Raw genomic sequence first — 21,294 nt, 5'->3', positions numbered from 1 at the left:
GATCTCTGGCGAGAGACCTCTTGGTAAAGGTCAGAGAGCAAAGGAGCATGGGAGCCACCGGGTTCCATGTCCTGTTCAAACTGTTACGGATCCGGGTGGTGGAACCTCTTTGCTGGGGTGCAAGGAGGGACCAGAGGGGCGTAACTAAGTGCCTACTCGGACTGACCCTGGTCGCATGGTAGCTTAGTAGACTCCGTGAACCAAGGAGGGACCGGGCAGGTGGACCAGGTACCACACTGAGACCGACCTTGTGTGAGAGCAGGCGACTCCCACGGGTCAGATGGCTGAAGCTGACAGGTACAGCGGGAGAGCACGGCAGGTAATCTGACGGGTGATCCGGGTTGGCAAGCAGGCAGGCACGGCAGGTGGCCTGACAGGTGATCCGGCTAGACAGGCTGGCGGGCACGGCTGACAGACTGGCGGGCAAGGCTGACAGACAGGCTGGCAGGCACGGCTAACAGACAGGCTGGCGGGCACTGGAACCTGAGGGCTGAGGAGAGTGTTGGCACACAAACAACAACCTTGCACAGGCACCTCCATTTTGGAGGAGGTGCTTTATATAGGAGTGGTCCTCCGGCCATTGGCCTGGGACTCTTTATGACGGCGCGTGCGGCCTAAGCACAGTGCCCTGGAAGCTGCGCACGTTGCGCACAACAGCAGCGGCAGGTGCAAGGGAGCTGGAGGACGCCAGACCGGGACCGCGGCGGTGAGGGAAACGGCGTCTCTGCCCGGCAGGAGGCTCCGCTCCGTACACCTCGTACACACACGGCTCTGCTCCGTACACCTCGTACACACGCGGCTCCGCTCCGTACACCTCGTACACACACGGCTCCGCTCCGTACACCTCGTACACACGCGGCTCCGCTCCGTACACCTCGTACACACACGGCTCCGCTCCGTACACCTCGTACACACGCGGCTCCGCTCCGTACACCTCGTACACACGCGGCTCCGCTCCGTACACCTCGTACACATGCGGCTCTGCTCCGTACACACGCGGCTCTGCTCCGTACACCTCGTACACATGCGGCTCTGCTCCGTACACCTCGTACACACGCGGCACCGCTCCGTACACCTCGTACACACGCGGCACCGCTCCGTACACCTCGTACACACGCGGCACCGCTCCGTACACCTCGTACACACACGGCTCCGCTCAGTACACCTCGTACACACACGGCTCCACTCCGTACATCTCTTACACACACGGCTCCGCTCCATACACCTTGTACACGCGCGGCTCCGCTCCATACACCTTGTACACGCGCGGCTCCGCTCCGTAAGCCTCGTACACACACGGCTCCACTCCGTACACCTCGTACACACGCAGCTCCGCTCCGTAAGCCTCTTACACACACGGCTCCACTCCGTACACCTCGTACACGCGCGGCTCTGCTTCGTACACCTCGGACACACACGGCTCCGCTCCGTACGCCTCGTACACGCGCGGCTCCGCTCTGTACACACGCGGCTCCGCTCCGTACACCTCGTACACACGCGGCTCCGCTCCGTACACCTCGTACACACGCGGCTCTGCTCCGTACACCTCGTACACACGCGGCTCTGCTACATCCACACTGTAAACCCCTCCTGACCCCACACATAAACTGATCATGTGACCCCTGACTCCTCCCCTCCTGTGACCTCATCACAGCTCCTGTGCGCACAGAGCAGCCATATATGTGGTGGCGGCTCTGCAGGTGGAGGTATGTGGAGACCCCCATTACTGGGCGCAGGGGGCATTAACCCCTTCAGCACGGAGACTCTTTTGGGGTCTTGTGTTGCCCCTTTATAAGAATCATAAGGCTTTTGTTCTGTTTCCTGTAATAGATACATACGACCCAACTATGGAGACAGGAAGGGAGGAAACCTATTGTTCTCATAGTACGGGACCCCTTTACTGGCCCCACAGTGTAATGCCCCATTATGCCCCTTATGCAGTATGTATGATGCCCCCACACAGTGTAATGCCCCCATTATGCCCCTTATGCAGGATGTATGATGCCCCCACACAGTGTAATGCCCCCAGTATTCCCATTATGTAGTATGTATGATGCCCCCACACAGTGTAATGCCCCCATTATGCCTCTTATGCAGTATGTATGATTCCGCCCCACAGTGTAAAGCCCCCATTATGCCCTTATGCAGGATGTATGATGCCCCCCACAGTGTAATGCCCCCATTATGCCCATTATGCAGCATGTATGATGCCCCACAGTGTAATGCCCGCATTATGCCCCTTATGCAGTATGTATGATGCCCCCACACAGTGTAATGCCCCCATTATGCCCCTTATGCAGTATGTATGATGCCCCCACACAGTGTAATGCCCCCAGTATTCCCATTATGCAGTATGTATGATGCCCCCACACAGCGTAATGCCCCCATTATGCCTCTTATGCAGTATGTATGATTCCGCCCCACAGTGTAAAGCCCCCATTATGCCCCTTATGCAGGATGTATGATGCCCCCCACAATGTAATGCCCCCATTATGCCCCTTATGCAGGATCTATGATGCCCCACACAGTGTAATGCCCCCATTATGTCCCTTATGTAGTATGTATGATGCCCACACACAGTGCAATGCCCCTTATGCATTATGCATGATGCCCCCACACAGCGTAATGTCCCCATTATGCCCCTTATACAGTATGTATGATGCCCCACACAGTGTAATGCCCCCATTATGCCCCTTATGTAGGATGTATGATCCCCCACACAGTATAATGCCCCCATTATGCTCCTTATGCAGTATGTATGATGCCCCACACAGTGTAATGCCCCCATTATGCCCGTTATGCAGCATGTAAGATGCCCCCACACAGTGTAATGCCCCCATTATGCCCCTTATGCAGCATGTATGATGCCCCGACACAGTGTAATGCCCCCATTATGCCCCTTATGCAGTATGTATGATGCCTCCACAGAGTGTAATGCCCCCATTATGCCCCTTATACAGTATGTATGATGCCCCCACCCAGTGTAATGCCCCCATTATGCCCCTTATGCAGGATGTATGATCCCCCACACAGTGTAAAATGTCCCCATTATGTCCCTTATGCAGGATGTATGATGCCCCCACACAGTGTAATGCCCCCATTATGCCCCTTATGCAGGATGTATGATGCCCCCCACACAGTGTAATGACCCCATTATGCCCCTTATGCAAGACGTATGATGCCCCCACACAGTGTAATGCCCCCATTATGCCCCTTATGCAGGATGTATGATGCCCCCACACAGTGTAATGCCCCCATTATGCCCCTTATGCAGGATGTATGATGCCCCCCACAGTGTAATGCCCCCATTATGCCCCTTATGCAGTATTTATGATGCCCCCCACACAGTTTAATGTTCCCGGACGTACTAAAAAGAATGATGATCAGGAATAATTAAAAAGAATGAACATAAAAACTTACAGGTCCAAATATATGGAGAGATATTATGGATTTCTTGTGTATCTTGGGATGAACATGAAATATATGAAGATTACAAGGGAATGAACACATTCCCTATAAACAGGTGTAGATTATATTCCCACCGTTCCACCTTCCCCCCCACACACAGTATAATATTTCCACAGTACCACCTGAGGTCCTGCAGTTGGAATAATCCCTCTGGAGTTGGTTTTCCCTTTCCCTGCTCCCCTACATGTAGACCCTCGAGCATGTATACAGGCATGTAGGGGAGCAGACCTTACTAGATATCAAGGCTTTGTACAGTAATATACCGCATGAGGACGGTATCAGAGGAGTAGCCTTACTAGTAGTGTTGAGCGAGTATGTTCTATTAACCCTTTCGCCGACTACGCTCGGGCCCAGCTCCGAGTATTTATAGCTGCTTGGTGATATGGTTGAATCGCTCCGTGTGCATGATTTGCAACTGTTTGACAGTTTTATTACATGTGAGGAATGTCTATTTCTTACACTTTCCTCACATGTAATAAAACTGTCAAACAGTTGCAAATCATGCACACGGGAGCGATTCAACCATATCACCTAGCAGCTATAAATACTCGGAGCTCGGGCCGAGCATACTCGGACAGAACATAGTCGCTCAACACTACTTACTAGATATCGAGGCTTTGTACAGTAATATACCGCGTGAGGATGATATCAGAGGAGTAAGTCGTTTCTTGAAATCGAGATCATTAGAGTGTAGCAGACATAATGACTTCATGGAGGATCTTCTAAAATTCACTCTTACTCATAACTTCTTTCTTTTTGACAGGAAGTACTTCCACCAGCTCAGGGGTACTGCGATGGGGAGCCCCTGTGCCCCCTCGTATGCTAACCTATTCCTGGGCGGGTGGGAGAAATCCACAATATTCAGGGATGATCATAAGTGATGGCATCCATACATTGGGGTATGGTATAGATATATTGACAACATTTTTATCATCAGGTCAGGGACGAGTGAGCAATTTCTTGAATTTGTCAGGGAACTCAATATCCATAGAGTGGGCCTTAGATTTATATCAGAGTTTAATTATTACCAGTTGCCTTTCCTTGATGTACTAATCAAGAAAGAACGGGATGGGACCCTAGGGACACTCATCTACCATTAACCTATGAGCACTAATAAACTATTAAATTACTAAAAAAAAAAAACAAGCAATATCCAAGGGCCAATTTTTACAGTTGAGAAGAAACTGCTCTAATGTCACAGATATTAATATACAGGCAATAGACATGAACACCAGATTCAGGGAAGAAGGTATCCACAGTACATTTTGGATTCTGCCCAAAAGTTTGCAGAAAAACAGGAGAGACAGACACTCCTCCATGCCTAACCAAGAGAGCAAGAAAAATATGGAATAACACAAGTAATAGAAACTTGTCACAATCAGAGTGACCTTATCTTTAATATCCTCAGAAAACACTAGTATGTACTTGTGGTCGACCCGGACCTGAGGGTGCTCTGGGATCTACTCCCACAATAACTTTCATAAAGGGTTGGTCAATTAGGGACCGTTCAGTGCATAGTTTCTATAAAAAACTACACCCAAAGGGACTTGGCTAGATAGAAGAATCTGTGGTTTCTTTAGATGTGGAGAAAGTTGTACATGTAATTGGATGAGACCATATAAATCTTTCTCGAGTTCATCTACGGGTGAAGCCTTTTTCCAGAGGGATTATTCCAACTGTAAAACCATAGGACTTGTATATGTGGCCACATGCACCTGCCCCGTAGAATATGTAGGCAAGACCAAGAGGATTGTGGGGGGGCATTTGGGTGAAATACGCCATGGTCGGGACACACCTCATTAATGAGACACATGAACAGTGTACATTGAGGTGAAAACGAAGACATCTCCTTTTGCATCATTGAGGTGGTTAAACCCAATGTGAGAGGAGGTGATCACAATAGATGTATCCTCAAAAAGGAAAGTGAGTGGATTTCCAGACTGGATTCACGAGCCCCTAAGGGACTCAATGAGCAAATTTTCTATGCCTGTTTTGTGTGAATACAGCCCCATTCTGGATTACATTTTTGGATTTTATACTCTACCCATTGCTACTCAGTTCCCTGTGAATGAGGTTCACATACTGTTTTACTTCAAGAGATCTGAGCTTCTATATCAGTAATTATTTCTTATCAGTTATATCCCACTTATACTATTTAGTAACTAACAAGTGTGGTGTTCCTTGTGTATTTCTAATTATGCAATAGGGGTCAAATTTGACCATTTAGGAATATACTGTGGGCCACCATCCCATATTTTTTGTAGTGATAAAGTAGATCTACATGCCTATTGCATGATGGGAGGATGTGCAATAGTTGTTTTTAGTCTCCCATGACGCTGATCTCAGAGAGAGGATTTTTCTGTTGGTAGAATGCAATCCAATACCATATGCGCTCCAGCATGGAACGCAGACATCTGGGCATGCGCATTCGTGACAATGATCCTAGATCCTCTCCGGTGTGGAATGATAACTAAGGGCAATGGCAGTCACAGGTACGAGTGGAGTGTCGGCAATCAGTTTTTTTATTATTATTATTATTATTATTAATTTATATAGCGCCATTGATTCCATGTTTATCTAGCGTTTCAGTGTAAAATACGTCACTTCCGGACATGCACACTAGGGAATGGACATTATCGGACTTCTAGCTCATGAGAAGTAGCGTAGTTGCAGTACATTATTGTAGACAGATCCCGGTTCTTCTGCAGCAACTCTCGACACTGCTGTTTCTGGGCCTTCGGTAGTGTTTCCGCTATTGCGACTCCTCCAACGTCACCTTCTAGCTTGCCCAGCAAGCATGGAGCTTCCACAGCCTCTCTGTCTTGCCACGGCTTGATGAGGTTGACGTGGTATATCTGGTACGGCTTACGTTGTCCCTGTTGATGATCCTTGTAGTTCACTTCACCCACTTATTCCACCACCTCATACGGCCCTTGCCACTTGGCCAAGAACTTACTTTCTACTGTAGGAATTAGCACTAGGACTCGGTCTCCCGGATTGAATTGCATCACTCTGGCTGACCGGTTGTAGACTCTGGCATGAGCTTCTTGTGCCTGGAGGAGATGTTCTTTTATAATGGGCATCACCTTTGCAATCCTTTCCTGCATCAGAGTGACGTGCGCAATGACGCTCCAGTGGGGCGAGCCCTCTGCTTCCCAGGTTTCTTTTGCGACATCCAGGAGACCCCGCGGATGTCAGCCATACAGGAGTTCGAATGGCGAGAACCCTGTAGAGACCTGTGGAACCTCTCGGATGGAGAACAACAGATACGGTAGGAGACAATCCCAGTCTCTGCGGCCCTCTCTATGGCCTTCCTCAACATACTCTTCAGAGTCTTGTTAAACCTTTCGACAAGGCCATCTGTCTTAGGATGGTATACTGAAGTCCTCACCTGGGAAAATTGCAGGACTTTGCATAACTCCCTCATCTCCTTACTCATAAAGGGAGTTCCCTGGTCGGTGAGTATCTCCCTTTGGTGAGCCTCTTTGGGGAAAAAACGTGGACCAACTCGCAGGCTATACTCTTTGCGAAGGAGTTTCTCAGTGGAATCACTTCAGGAAAGCGTGTGGCATAGTCCAGGATAACCAATATACACTGCTCAAAAAAATAAAGGGAACACTCAAATAACACATCCTAGATCTGAATGAATGAAATATTCTCATTGAATACTTTGTTCTGTACAAAGTTGAATGTGCTGACAACAAAATCACACAAAAATCATCAATGGAAATCAAATTTATTAACCAATGGAGACCTGGATTTGGAGTCACCCCCAAAATTAAAGTGGAAAAACACACCACAGGCTGATCCAACTTTGATGTAATGTCCTTAAAACAAGTCAAAATGAGGCTCAGTATTGTGTGTGGCCTCCACGTGTCTGTTTGACCTCCCTACAATGCCTGGGCATGCTCCTGATGAGGCGGCGGATGGTCTCCTGTGGGATCTCCTTCAGGATGGCACATCAATGCGAGCTGTGGCTGTTAGAACTCTCCTGTTAGTTTTTTTTTAGTTTGCTGGTCACATGACCATTTTTGCCTATTTAATCCGGCTCCGCCCTCCTGGTCTTGCTGGACTTCATTGTATTTACTACTCTTGAGCTAGCTTGGTGCTCTGTTGCCGTTCTCTGTTAGTTTTGCTAGGTCTTCTGACCTCTATGCTTTTTGTTGTGTGTTTGTCTTTGACTGCTACTATTTCTGCTAGGAGGTGTCCAACTTATCCCAGTCCCTAGTTCTTGTAGGGATCCCTCCCTCACATCTATAGGTCTTCGTACAGACTAGTCGAGGACTTTAGCGGGTCTGATCGCAGGATCAGGTTCCCCATTACATCGTAGGGATCTAGTTTAGTTCTATTTTAGGGACAGTTCTCCTTTCTTTCCTTAGTCCCTGTAGCAGATCATAACAGTAAGTCCAGCCCTAAAAAAAAAAAAAAAAAAAAAAATTTCTCTAAGGAAAGACCTCCAGTTTTCCATCATGGTCTCGGTTCAAGATTTGGCTCAACGCTTGCAGGGACTCTCTCTGGAGGTGGCCGAGCTCCAACAACACGTGAGTAGCTGTTCTTGAGCGCATTTTGTGGAACCAAAGGTACGTCTGCCTGATCTATTTTTTGGCGAACAACAAGATTTTTTTTCTTTTAAAAATGCTTGTTTATTGTATTTTCGTTTGAGACCCGGATCCTCTGGTGATGAATCACAGCGCACAGGGTTCATAATGTCACTTTTGCGCAAAGATCCTCAGGGATGGGCCTTCTCTCTCCAACCTAGTGATCCGTGCTTTAGATCAGTGGATAGTTTTTTTTCTGCTTTGGGTTTGTTGTATGATGATCCTGATCGTGTCTCATCTGCTGAGTCTGAATTGAGACGTTTGAGGCAGGGATCAGGTAATGTGGAAAAATATTGTTCTCACTTCCGTCGGTGGTCTGCCCAGGTGGGGTGGAACGATTCAGCTTTGAAAAGCTTGTTTCTTGCAGGGCTAGGTGAAAGGGTTAAGGATTTACTGATTGCTTATCCCACACCTGGAAACTTGCAGGAGGCAATGCAATTAGCTATACGGGTGGACAGGAGACTGCGTGCAAGGGTTAATGAGAGCAAATCCTCTGCTATGTCAGCTCCGAGTCCTGAGAGGGTCTGTGCTGACAATGGAGAGCCGATGGAGATTGGGGCGATGACACCCCGCTCTCAGGAAAAAGACCGCAGGCTTTCTGAAGGCTTGTGCTTCTATTGCGGAAATTCTGGTCATTTTATTAAGAACTGTGTGCTTCGTATGAAGAAAGGAAAAAAAAATGGTCAGTTATGCCCGTATTGCCTGTTTAAATTCTACGGGAGTATTCCTATCTGCCACTACTGCTGCTCAGGATGAATTAATTGAATTTCGGGTATTTGTGGATTGTGGTTCTACTCTGAATGTGATTGATGGGGGATTCTTGGAAAAACTTAGATTAGAACCTAAAACTTTGTCATCCCCTATTGCTGTGGTTTCTGTTGATGACTCTCCCTTGAAGAGTGTTACTTATAAGGTCTGTGAATTTCCCCTCACTATTAATGGTATTCACCAAGAAAATTTGGATTTGGTGGTATTGGATAATTTGCCTTCTCCAGTAATATTGGGGTTACCCTGGTTAAAATTGCACAATCCTGTACTGGATTGGTCTACCAATGAAATTAAGTCCTGGAGCCCTAAGTGTTATGACAAGTGTTGTAACGGACGTATTGCTGCTGTGGATAAAGGGGAATTGCCTGTACCTATTCAGGATTTTTGGAGAGTTTTTTCTGAGGAGGCGTCACAAATTTTGCCTCCCCATAGAGACTATGATTGTACCATTGAATTTGTCCCTGGAGCGACTCTTCCTAAAAGTCGTTTATTTAATCTTACTATTCCTGAGAGAAAGGCTTTGGAGGAATACATACAGACAAGCTTGGCCGCCGGTCTCATTAGGCCTTCCAAGTCTCCTGTGGCTGTTGGATTTTTTTTTGTAAAAAAAAAAGATGGCGGTTTACGTCCTTGTCTGAACTTTCGTGAGATTAATAAAATTACTGTACGCAATCCTTACCCACTGCCATTGATTCCTGATTTATTTAACCAGTTAGTGGGGGCCAAGTGGTTCTCTAAAATTGATCTCCGGGGGGCATACAATTTGTTGCGCATGAAGGAGGGTGATGAATGGAAGACTGCTTTTAACACTCCTGTGGGTCATTTTGAGAATCTGGTTATGCCTTTTGGTCTTACCAATGCTCCAGCATTTTTTCAGAATCTTATTAATGACATCCTTAGACCTTTAATCGGCAAAAATGTGGTTGTGTATTTGGATGACATTCTGATTTATTCGCCTGATCTGGAGTCTCATTGGCGGAGCGTACGTGAGGTATTACAGTTATTAATGGACAATTCGCTTTTTGCTAAGCTGGAGAAATGTGAGTTCGCTGTACAGAGAATTAGTTTTTTGGGCTACATTATCTCCAGTGAAGGTTTTGAGATGGACCCGGTTAAAGTTCAAGCTGTGCAGGAATGGCCTAGGCCTATTGGTTTGAAATCGATACAGAGGTTTTTGGGTTTCGCCAATTATTACAGAAAATTCATAAAAAATTTTTCTATTATTGTCAAACCGCTGACCGATCTCACCAGGAAAAGTGCTAATGCGGTTCAGTGGACTTCTGAGGCCATTGAAGCTTTTGTGTTTCTAAAGGAGAGGTTCACCTCTGCTCCCATCCTTATGCAGCCTGATGTGACTAAGCCGTTTTTGGTTGAGGTTGATGCTTCTTCGGTGGGGGTCGGTGCGGTGTTGTCTCAGGAAAACAAGGATGGAGTACATCCCTGTGCCTTTTTTTCAAAAAAAATTTCTGAGACTGAACTTAATTACGATATTGGTAATCGGGAATTGCTGGCGATTAAACTCGCATTTGAACACTGGCGTCACCTCTTGGAAGGTGCTGAATTTCCCATTCAGGTTTTCACTGATCATAAAAATCTGATCTATCTTGATGCTGCCAAGAGCTTGAATGCCCGTCAGGCTAGGTGGGCACTTTTTTTCTCGCGGTTTAATTTTTCCGTTACTTACATCCCGGGTACCAAGAATGTTAAAGCGGATGCTTTGTCTCGCAGCTTTTCTCCCATGGTCGGTGTTGAGGAGGAAGAGGAGAGCATTTTACAAGAAGGTGTTGTGATTGCTGCTTTGGACTCCGTTTTGGAGGATGAGATTCTTAAAGCTCAGGAGAATGCCCCATCTAACACTCCCCATGGGAGGTTATTTGTGCCTAGGACCTTTAGGAGAGATTTGTTTGTTGAGTGTCATGAGTCTCGGTTGGCAGGTCATCCAGGAATTTCTGAGACCAAGAGACTTGTGGGTCGCAGTTTTTGGTGGCCTGGATGGCAGAAGGAAGTCATTAAGTGGGTGCGCCAATGTACTGTGTGTGCTAGATCCAAGTCTTCGCATGCTCCTGCTGCGGGGTTGCTTTGCCCTCTGGAGGTTCCTAGTGCACCTTGGACACATCTGGCTATGGACTTTATTACTGACCTTCCCCCCTCTGAAGGTTTCACGGTCATCTGGGTGGTCGTGGACCGTTTTAGCAAGATGTGTCACTTGGTTCCCTTCATCAAACTGCCTTGCGCTAAGACACTCGCTAAGGCCTTTGTCAAGGAAATTGTCAGACTACATGGTGTTCCTACTGACATTGTTTCTGATAGGGGACCTCAGTTCGTGGCTCGTTTTTGGCGTGCCTTTTGTGACAGGTTGGGAGTTCATTTGTCGTTTTCATCTGGATATCACCCTGAGTCTAATGGCCAGACAGAAAGGAAGAACCAGGATGTTGAGCAGTTCTTGCGTTGTTTTGTGGCAGACAATCAAGAGGGGTGGTCTGAGTTTCTGCCACTTGCTGAATTTGCTCTTAACAACCATACATCCTCTTCTGCTGGGTGTTCGCCTTTTTTTTGTTGTTCTGGGAGACATCCGTCTTTTGGGTCATTCTCCAAATTGGTTTCGGCTGTGCCTGAGGAGGAGAGTTTTTCCGGTGATTTGGAGAGAGTTTGGACGGATGTGCGTGGTAATCTTCAGGAGGCTAACAAAAAATCTAAGAGGTACTTTGATAGGAAACGGCAAGAGGTTTTGTTTGCTGTTGGTGACATGGTTTGGTTGTCCTCTAAGAATCTGCGATTGAGGATTCCTTCTAAAAAATTGGGTCCCAAGTTCGTAGGGCCCTTTAAGGTGCTTCAGATAGTTAACCAATCTGCTGTTAGGTTGGAGGTTCCTACGTCCTGGAAGATTAACCCGGTGTTTCATGTTTCTCTGTTGAAAAAAGCTGATGTGTCGGATGGTGACGCCTCTGCCACTGTTCCTCCAGTGGTGGAGGACGGGGAATATGAAATTTCCCGCATCCTAAATTCTAGACGGTATAGAGGGAGTTTGCAGTATCTCGTCGCTTGGAAGGGTTTCGGACCTGAGGATAACTCATGGGTGAGGGCGGATGCTGTTTCTGCTTCCAGACTTGTCAGAGCGTTTCACAGGAGGTTTCCTGGTAAGCCTGGGCCTAGGGGATCCGGAGGATCCTCTTAGAAGAGGGGGTACTGTTAGAACTCTCCTGTTAGGTTTTTTTTTAGTTTGCTGGTCACATGACCATTTTTGCCTATTTAATCCGGCTCCGCCCTCCTGGTCTTGCTGGACTTCATTGTATTTACTACTCTTGAGCTAGCTTGGTGCTCTGTTGCCGTTCTCTGTTAGTTTTGCTCGGTCTTCTGATCTCTATGCTTTTTGTTGTGTGTTTGTCTTTGACTGCTACTATTTCTGCTAGGAGGTGTCCAACTTATCCCAGTCCCTAGTTCTTGTAGGGATCCCTCCCTCACATCTATAGGTCTTCGTACAGACTAGTCGAGGACTTTAGCGGGTCTGATCGCAGGATCAGGTTCCCCGTTACATCGTAGGGATCTAGTTTAGTTCTATTTTAGGGACAGTTCTCCTTTCTTTCCTTAGTCCCTGTAGCAGATCATAACAGTGGCAACATATTGATGTTGCCCACGAGCAGATTCAACCAGGGGACCGACCAATTCTCTTGAATTCTCTACAATAATGGGCAAAGGCACAATGGGACTTCGAAAGTGAGAGGTGGGGGCGATTAACTGGCATGTAGGGCAAGACTTGCAATACTTACATCGGGGCCAATAGAACCTCTGCACAATCTGTTCCTGCATTTTTTCCACTCCCAGATATCCCCCCAAGACATGTCAATGAGCCATGTCCAACACCTTCTGTCTATAGGGGCCCGGCACTATTAATTGCTCCACTCGCTCCTCCCTCACTTTTTTGACCCGGTACAACGACTCCCCACTCATTATAAAATGGGGAAACCTTGTGTCAGCCCCCGGCTCCTGTGTAACCCCATTTATAACAGTGACATTATTAAAGGCTTCCTTCAGAGTTAGGTCCCTATGTTGGGCAAACCCAAAATTCTCGCTGGTCACCCCTAACTCCGGAATGGCAGACTCGGGGGGGCACTACCTCCTTATCCCCAACAAGGACACAAAAGGGAAACCTGTCTGACTGGTGTGGTGATACCTCCTCAGGGTTAACTGGTTTCTTATCTGAGCCAGCGAACCCGGAACTCTTCCCCCACACATCCCAAAACAAACAAAAGAGGAAGGGTGGCCATCACGGAGTCTAGCAGTGCCGTTACCTCCTGTCCGTTCACCTTCAAAGGACATGCTTGTGGCCCCTCGCTGAGTTTACATTTCACACTGCAGGTCGGATGAGCATAATATGAACAATGGTGTCCTATGCTGCAGTCCATCGGCTCAGGGGATAACGGGCGGCTATATGGCCTGGGCCATGGCACCTCCAGTAAACAACATCACCTGTAGGGACCTTAGGCACCACCTCCTCTGCCCCTTTCGACCTTGGATGGCCCATCCCCTTTTGAGTCTCCATCCCCTGTTGGGACCCCCAGTATGGAGTGGGCTGCCTTCCCAAGGAACCTTCAACCCCCTGGTATCGACCAGTCCATCCAGGTCATCCGCATTCCAGGGATCACCCTGGGCAACCCAAGTCTTTATGGGCCTTGGCAGGGAATGCACAAACTGGTCCATCACCACCCGCTCTACCATCTGCGCAGGCATAGGGGAATCCGGTACCAGCAACTTCTGGACCAGGTGCAACAGGTCAAACATTTGGAAGCGAGGTGGTTTGTCCCGGTGATTACCCCAGTGGTGAACCCAGTGCACCCTGATAGTCATTGTCACCCCCAAGTGTGCGAGAATCTCAGTTTTTAGCTTGCCATACCCTTTGGCTTCCTGCAAAGCTAAATCATAGTACACCTTCTGGGCTCTCCCGTCAAGTATGGCGCCAGTACCTCTGCCCACTGCTCTGGCGGAAGTTTGTCCCTCTCGGCGACCCTTTCAAACACCATTAGGAAGCCTGAACGTCATCCACCAAGGTCATTTTCTGCAATGCCCGTTGTGACATGCAGAAGTAGTGCTGTTGCAGAGTGTGACATGCAGAAGTAGTGCTGTTGATTTAAAAGCATTCAGCAACTATTAGCAGTAACACAAGCACATGAGACAGGAAGTGTTGTGCTCCAGAAGCATCCAGCAACTAGAGGGGTTAACACAGTCACAGGAGTACAGTGTCCATTTTAGGAGATGATAAGATATCAAAATCAAACATCATAATGATGTCAGTTTGAGGCTAAACACCCTGTCTGACGAGTGTTTCTGACAAGTAACTTTGGTAAGTGACATTTACAACTGTTATAATAATAATAAAAAAGAAGTCACTGTTCGCTGATGGGACTTGAACCTAAAATTCTATATCCAGACACCAGTGCACTAACCCCTGAGCTATTAACTCAGTTGAAGAAACCTAGGAGTTCCATTTGGTTATATGATTTTCAGTGCAAATCTGATTGAAACTCATTGGGACTTATGCACTGACTGCAAGCAAGACAAATTCAAATGATGTTTGATTTTGATGTGTGAGTCGGATGTGTGACCCTGAGTATTTTCATGGTTGATCTCATAAGACAAGAAAAGCTGCCAGTTACTATCACTTGCCTGGATAGCTCAATGGTAAGGCATCAGCCTCTGAAACTAAAGTGTCACAGTTCAAATCCCAATAGAAATATTATTATTATTTTTTTTTAACTATCCCTATTTAGCACACAAACTACAGGGGTGTTTTACTTTTAATATCTGACATTTTGATTGTCATCCTGACGTGTTAAGAGTTTCAGACACGCTGTCTATTTGCATGGTAAATTACATAGCCAAAGTAAATTGGGAGGCACTAATTTACTACATATCTATTTCCAAGTGACTGTTCATTTGCATAATTTCTTAAAGGGGTCTAATGATAACATTTCTTTATTGTCAATTTTTCTTTCCATCCACCCAAGAACTGGCTGCAAACTCCCAATTTACTTTTGCTATGTAATTATTATAATTATATATCACTACCTAATTAATCAAATAATGAACCTACAGTTTAATGGTAAGGCATCTGTGTCACATAGTTTTGGTTTGAAAGGATAATAGTAATAATAATAATAATTAATAATAAAAAGTTCAGTGTCCCTACAGGTTTTTCTTGGCTTATGAGATTAACCATGATAATACTCAGGGGGTCTAAAAGTAATTGTGATTCTTATTCTGATGTGTGAAAAAAGTCAGATATCAAAGCCAAGCATCAGTGAAGTTTGTGTGCTCGCCAACATCATTTAAAAAACAAAAGTATATTTTTTCTGCACCAGGGATTTAAACTCAGAACTAGTGATGGGCGAGCACTAAAATGCTCGGGTGCTCGATGCTCAGGTTGAGCACATTGGAATACTCGGGTGCTCGACCCGAGCAACGAGCCCGATGTAAGTCTATAGGAAACTCGAGCATTTTTCAGGCGGCTCCCCCCGGCGGTCTGTTTTTGATCAAAAATAGCATGAAAGCTATCCCACCATGGCAAGGTGAACCCATTTGGGATAGTCCTACTCTGTATAATATTAAACACCTTACCTTGTGTCAAAGCCTCAAACTTCTGTGTGTGAATCAGACATGAGATCTAATGTGATAGAAGATTACTGTCCAGGGAAGATGGGAAACATTCATATAGACAACCGGTGGAGATGTAGTCAGTGAAGCACTCTGGCTAAATATGTTTCTAGAGCCGTAGTAAAAGATGAAGATGTCGTCCTCATCATGAAGTAGTTATTTCTCATGTTACGTGTAATTAATATCTCCTGCAGTATTGCTAATGCCAATTGCATTGTCGGTAAATGAGACGAGAATTAGCTTTATGGAAGATGAGTCTTTGAGAAACGTGTTCAGCTACAGACTCCAAGAAAGAAACTGCTTGTTGTCTGTGGCCTAAAATATATAGGTTTTATTACTAGATGTAAAGCAGAAAACTAAATACTGTAAAATAATATATCTCCTCATATGTTTCCCTTTATTATCTCCAGTAATTGTATTATTACACAGGATTTTTATGATGTTACATTTGCTCGTCATCTTCTCATTCAGGTCCCTACAATATCAGATACTCTCAGTGAAGATCTATTAAAGAGAATTTTCCTAATGGAATCATCAAAGATGGATTTGGACAGAGACAAGATGACGGAGAGGATATTACACCTCACCCTAGAGATCCTCTTCCGGCTTACTGGAGAGGTGAGAGATTCTGATGACGTCACATTACATCATTCTTATCTATGGGAATAACAAATGGACAGAACTGGAGAGGTGAGGACTCTGGAAATGTCTGTAGTGAGATTTATTAATGTGTCTATCCATAACCAGGATTACACAGTAGTGAAGAAAACCTCTAGTGAGCACCGTCAGGTCCATGTGTCTGAGAGATGGGAAAAACACCTGAGCCCATTCACAGGGCCTCCATCTCAAGCCTTGATACATGAGGACATCAATGACCAGAAGATCCTAGAACTCGCCTACAAGATGATTGAACTGCTGTCTGGAGAGGTGAAACTGCTGGGAATACTGGGATATTATACAGTAACACAATGAAAGGATCGGGGGGGATGACTGTATCATTGTATGTGTCAGGTTCCTATAAGATGTCAGGATGTCACTGTCTATTTCTCCATGGAGGAGTGGGAGTATTTAGAAGGACACAAAGATTTGTACAAAGACGTCATGATGGAGGTTCCCCAGCCCCTCACATCACCAGGTAATAGACAGGACTAAATACACGCGGCCTATAATTATCTGTATGTAAAGAATGAATTTAGTCCCTTATGTGTTTCCTCCAGATCTATCCAGTAAGAGGACAACACCAGAGAGATGTCCCCATCCTCTTTTTCCACATGACTGTAAACAAGAAAATCCCAATGTTCCTCAGGATCATCAGGTAGATGGAGAGAAGGTGTCATGAGATCTCCCCTATGATGTGTAGACGGCTGTGAAGGTCTTGTGTTCAGTCTTGTTTTATCCACCAGTATTATGTGTTTTCTATTTGTGTAATGAGAACGGTGGAGATGGCAGGATTAGAGTGGATTATAGATGTGACTTCTCATCTGTTTGTGACTTTTACAATATTTGTTTCAGGGTGAAGATCTGACCCATATTAATACTATAGAGACATATGTGAGGGGCAATGAGTGGTGTGAAGAGGAGATTCCCACATATGACTACCTAGGTGAGTAGTAACCACTAAGTGCAGAGAAGTCACAGATTCTTCTCAGTCACCGTCTGGCTGCTTTATCGGTTGTGTAGTCCAGCCGTATCACAATCGTATGATCACCATTTTGCCTCTAGACCACAACATTCTCTTCCACCCAAAACTGTTCAAATGATTTTGGGCATTGAAACCCTTTTCCATAGAACTTACAACCTGGAGGATCCACCTACTCCCTGTGATTAGGAGATGCTGACCGTTACCTGCCCAGATCTGTAAACCACAAAGCCAGAAAATTACTTGAAGAAAAATATTATGATGGATCTGTAAGAGAAAGCGGAGGGTAATGATGGTGTTGGCTTCCTAGAACCCTGATATCTTATTAGATGAATCTACCTTCTCTCCTTTCTGTGCTGCTGAATGTCCTCATATGGTCCCTACAAGACCAGGTCCAGTCTTTCTGGCCAAACTTCACATTTATGATCTACAACATTAAATGTGCAGTGAGGGCCAAGTGTGAATTTCTGTACAATAACAACAGAGTTTCCCTTTATCCTGACTTTTCAATTTCTTTTAAAACCGACTAACTTCAAACCAGATTGTGATAAACTAAACAAAAAAAAACATTACACCTGTGCCATGATATATCTCCTCTAAGCTAAATTTAAAACGCCTCTGGTCTGCACTATTATAAAAAGTTCTCTTTGAACGTCTAATATTTCTTCTTGAAACTCATCTGACAGAAAATATTGTCCCTTATGATAGTTTAGATTGCCAAGAGCCACCGAGCCCCATACTCCAATTACCAGAGAAGTTTCACCACTAGTTACTCACTACTTACTGATGGAGACTGTTGAGTTTGATCATTTCAGTAGATGTGTTATTGTTACTCACAGTTTTGACTATGGTAGTTAGTGCCCAGAATACTCTGATTTAACCCCTTCCTGCAGACAGTTTTGTGTTCCTATCTGGTCCCATTTTTCAAATCTGATGTGTGTCACTTTTATCTGGTGATAACTTTGGAATTCTTCACAAAGGATAATAGGAAGCAAATGGACCTTACAAATAATATTTCAACTTCTCTTGAATCTGACAATACCTTATATACGGTTGTACACTACTGTCTGGGCACATGGCAGGTTAAGAAAGGAAGGTGCGCCATTTAGCTATTTGAATGCAGATCTTGCTGGGATGGTGTGCAGACACAATGTATTGTCGACACTGTTCGTTGTCACCTGGCAGCTCAAAAGATGGCTAACACAAACAGGCTTAGCGCTATCTACTCCATTTTCCAGATCCCAGGGTTTGCCTTGCTCATCATCCTTTAACCCCTCGACATGGATTTGGACTTAGACAGAGACCTGCTAAGCTTGGGCCACAGTGTTACCTAATGTTCTGTGGTGTGAGATTGCAAGAAGAATAGTCAGATAACCGGGTCAGAACATGGAGGTCTGAGAAAATACAAAATCACACAAAAGTAGTCAGTAAACTGGCCGACGTCACTGTTGAGGGACGGCAGCAATGACCCTTCACGGTTGACCAAGTGAGTGCCAAATTATTATGTTACAAGGTTGATTGCAATCAGGAAACCAGACGAAGACAGAACTCTGTTTGGGAGGATTTGGAGAATCTCTAATCCCGTTTATTTTGCTTAGCATTATATATTGTTTTGAGTATATCAATAGCCAGTCACCTACAGCCATACTACAGGCTTAAACCAATGTTAGTACGATTATTACGGAAACACACATATGGTCATATTATCGTTAGTTCGGCACATGATGGAAAGTTACAAGGTTATGCATCCCGGCTCAGACTAGTTAGATAACAGGAGCAGGGTGTTTCATAGAATGGTCTTGAGAGAAAAGGTTCATGTGAGAAAATTGCATGAAAAGAATGTATGCTATGCAAGGTGTAATAATAACAACATGATTTTAGAAGCAAGCACAAAATGAAGTAACTATAGCATGAATATCGATATGTCCTTTACATTTCCCCCCTAAATATTATGTTATTATCAACAATAGAGGTGCTATCCCAGGGTCATGTTTTGAGCCTGAAAGACATTGGTCTTCACTCAATTAGTGCCCTTGTTACCAATTGAGGCCGTCGCGGCATGTCCATCTCCCCTTGTTAGTTGATATAATCATAAAGCTCTGATCTTCAGACGTGAGGTTGGTCGGGGCAAGAGGGTGAAGGTCATCATTCCCTTGCCGTCCAGGTCCTCAATGCTGGTTACATCTGGGAGGTCCGTGTATAGTAGCACTGGATGTTGGTTTACAGCGTTCTCCTTGCTCTCTGATGACTGGCAAGATGCAAGCAGCAATATGCAACACTCCTTGTAATATTCCAGCAATCCATCCACCAATCCCTTTAAACCAATTATCAGGATTTAAAAAGGAGAACGTATCAGACCACCAACTGTCTTTGGTCAATTTGTTATGTTTGTTATATTCTTCCCTGAATTTCCTAATGTCTTCCATTTTAGTCTTTAACCGTATGGTAGAGTCGGGGTCAATATAGTGACAACAGGCTGGGCCTATAAGCTGACACATCGCTCCTTGAGCTGCTGTCAAATAGTTCAGCACTAAAGTATGTTGATTAGCTACTATAGTAAGTTGATTCTGCACCGCAACAGTAGTATTAATTACTTCCAACACACTCCAAATCATGTCATCTAAGTAGTCAGTGACTTCCACTAATTTGTCCCACATTTGTGTTACAATAGGGTAGAGGAAGACAGTACTGGCTATCTTATTGGGTATACTCATTTGTACTAAATGAGGTCTTCCTGATGGGCGTGGAGTGTTGTCCTTGGCACATTTATACAGTAGATGGTATGAAGAGGGATGGCTCTCGTATCTACTTTACTATGGGGAATAAGATAAGTGGCTGGAGTTAGCCGGGCCAACGTACAAGTCCCCCCTACTCCGACTGGGAGCCATTTATACGCATTAATCCCACAGACCCAATATGTGGCTGATGACAGATCCCATAAAGCAGAGTGCTGTAATACTAATTTATGCACCAAATCGATAAAAGCAGTGTTATTTGATAACATACACCATGAAGGCATTTGTCCCAGGGGGCTACAATATCCGGATTGCCATATGTTGGATCACTAGGCTTATATTCAGAAGATTCATTGCAAGGGATGTTACCAGATATTTTATAACATGTGTCATTGGTACCTTTTATAAACAGATTTGCATGTACCCATGAGTGATTATAAATGTATCTTTCCAACAATGATAGTTTAAAAGCATCTGCCGTACTAGGAGTAGCATTAAAACTGATTTGTAGACCTTCAGTTGGTATGAAGCTTAAATTAGTCAAGGAGGACTTGTTTCTGAGCACCCATTTGTTTCCTTTAAGGGCAAGAAATTGTAGGTATTTACTGGTGGCAGTAAGATTTCCTTGCCACCAGGGGAGATTCACCCACCCAACTACTGGTATACCTACAGTGGTGCTCCATAATCTACTAAACTTAGTAGCGTTATTAGCAAGGGCGTCGCTACAATTGGGCCAGTTTAGTATTTCTTCCAGAGTGACTGGGACCGCCAGAAAAGGCATACTAGCGGCTGAAACTGGTAAGTGAGTACATATCCAGCAGTCACTGATCGGGTTGTTCTCTAATTGACTCAATTCTTGTACCAAAATCTGGTGGTGAGTAATGAACTTGTTATTAAAAGGGTCAGTACTCTGTTGTAGGCTATTCCAGGTATTGACTAGTCTAACCATACATATTATCATAAAACATCTCAGGATGGTTGACGTTTGCAGTGTGAAGCATGGATCCATGTTGACTTCCCTTCAAGTTTTACTGCTGTTGGGGTTTTAAGGAGCACTTGGTATGGTCCGTCATACAATGGTTCTAGTCCGTGTTTCCGAACATGCCTCTTCACATACACATAATCTCCTGGCTTGAGGGTTATGATAACCTTCTGCATCAGCTGGATCTGGAATAGAAGATGATACTAACGCATGGGTGTTAGTTAAGGCTTTGGCAAGCTGAATCACATATTGCACAACATGATCTGTTTCTTCTGATAATTGTTGTGGGGTAAATCTAGCTATAGCTGGTTGTGACCTAAATAATATCTCATAGGGTGCCAGTTTATGTTTCCCTATGGGGGTGGTGCGTATGTGATATAGTGCAATGGGAAGGAGCTCAGGCCACTGGGCCGTAGTCTCCTGCATCGTTTTGGTCAATTGCCTTTTCAGTGTGCT

At 45.2% G+C, this 21,294-nt stretch overlaps 3 protein-coding genes across 3 annotated transcripts in view; 2 read left to right on the top strand and 1 right to left on the bottom strand.

The window, feature by feature from the left end:
- The window catches only part of LOC141201399 (uncharacterized), a 259,824-nt gene that overhangs the window by 138,025 nt on the left and 100,505 nt on the right, over positions 1–21,294 (bottom strand). The window lies entirely within an intron of this gene.
- The window catches only part of LOC141201430 (uncharacterized), a 74,865-nt gene that overhangs the window by 37,955 nt on the left and 15,616 nt on the right, over positions 1–21,294 (top strand). The gene's annotated exons all lie outside the window — the stretch shown is intronic.
- The window catches only part of LOC141201438 (gastrula zinc finger protein XlCGF66.1-like), a 28,247-nt gene continuing 8,586 nt past the window's right edge, over positions 1,634–21,294 (top strand). The window contains exons 1-6 of the mRNA XM_073663431.1: positions 1,634–1,706; positions 15,954–16,100; positions 16,230–16,409; positions 16,494–16,617; positions 16,700–16,797; positions 16,995–17,085. Coding sequence (XP_073519532.1) covers positions 16,008–16,100; positions 16,230–16,409; positions 16,494–16,617; positions 16,700–16,797; positions 16,995–17,085 — 586 coding nt within the window. The 5' untranslated portion in view covers positions 1,634–1,706; positions 15,954–16,007. The remainder of the gene's footprint in view (positions 1,707–15,953; positions 16,101–16,229; positions 16,410–16,493; positions 16,618–16,699; positions 16,798–16,994; positions 17,086–21,294) is intronic.

The sequence above is a fragment of the Phyllobates terribilis genome, unplaced genomic scaffold (genome assembly GCF_046119375.1).
Source record: "Phyllobates terribilis strain yellow unplaced genomic scaffold, ASM4611937v1 Scaffold_115__1_contigs__length_5345438, whole genome shotgun sequence".
Taxonomy (NCBI): Eukaryota; Metazoa; Chordata; class Amphibia; order Anura; family Dendrobatidae; genus Phyllobates; species Phyllobates terribilis.
Note: the sequence above shows the minus strand (reverse complement) of the source record. Positions and strands in the feature narration are given on the sequence as shown.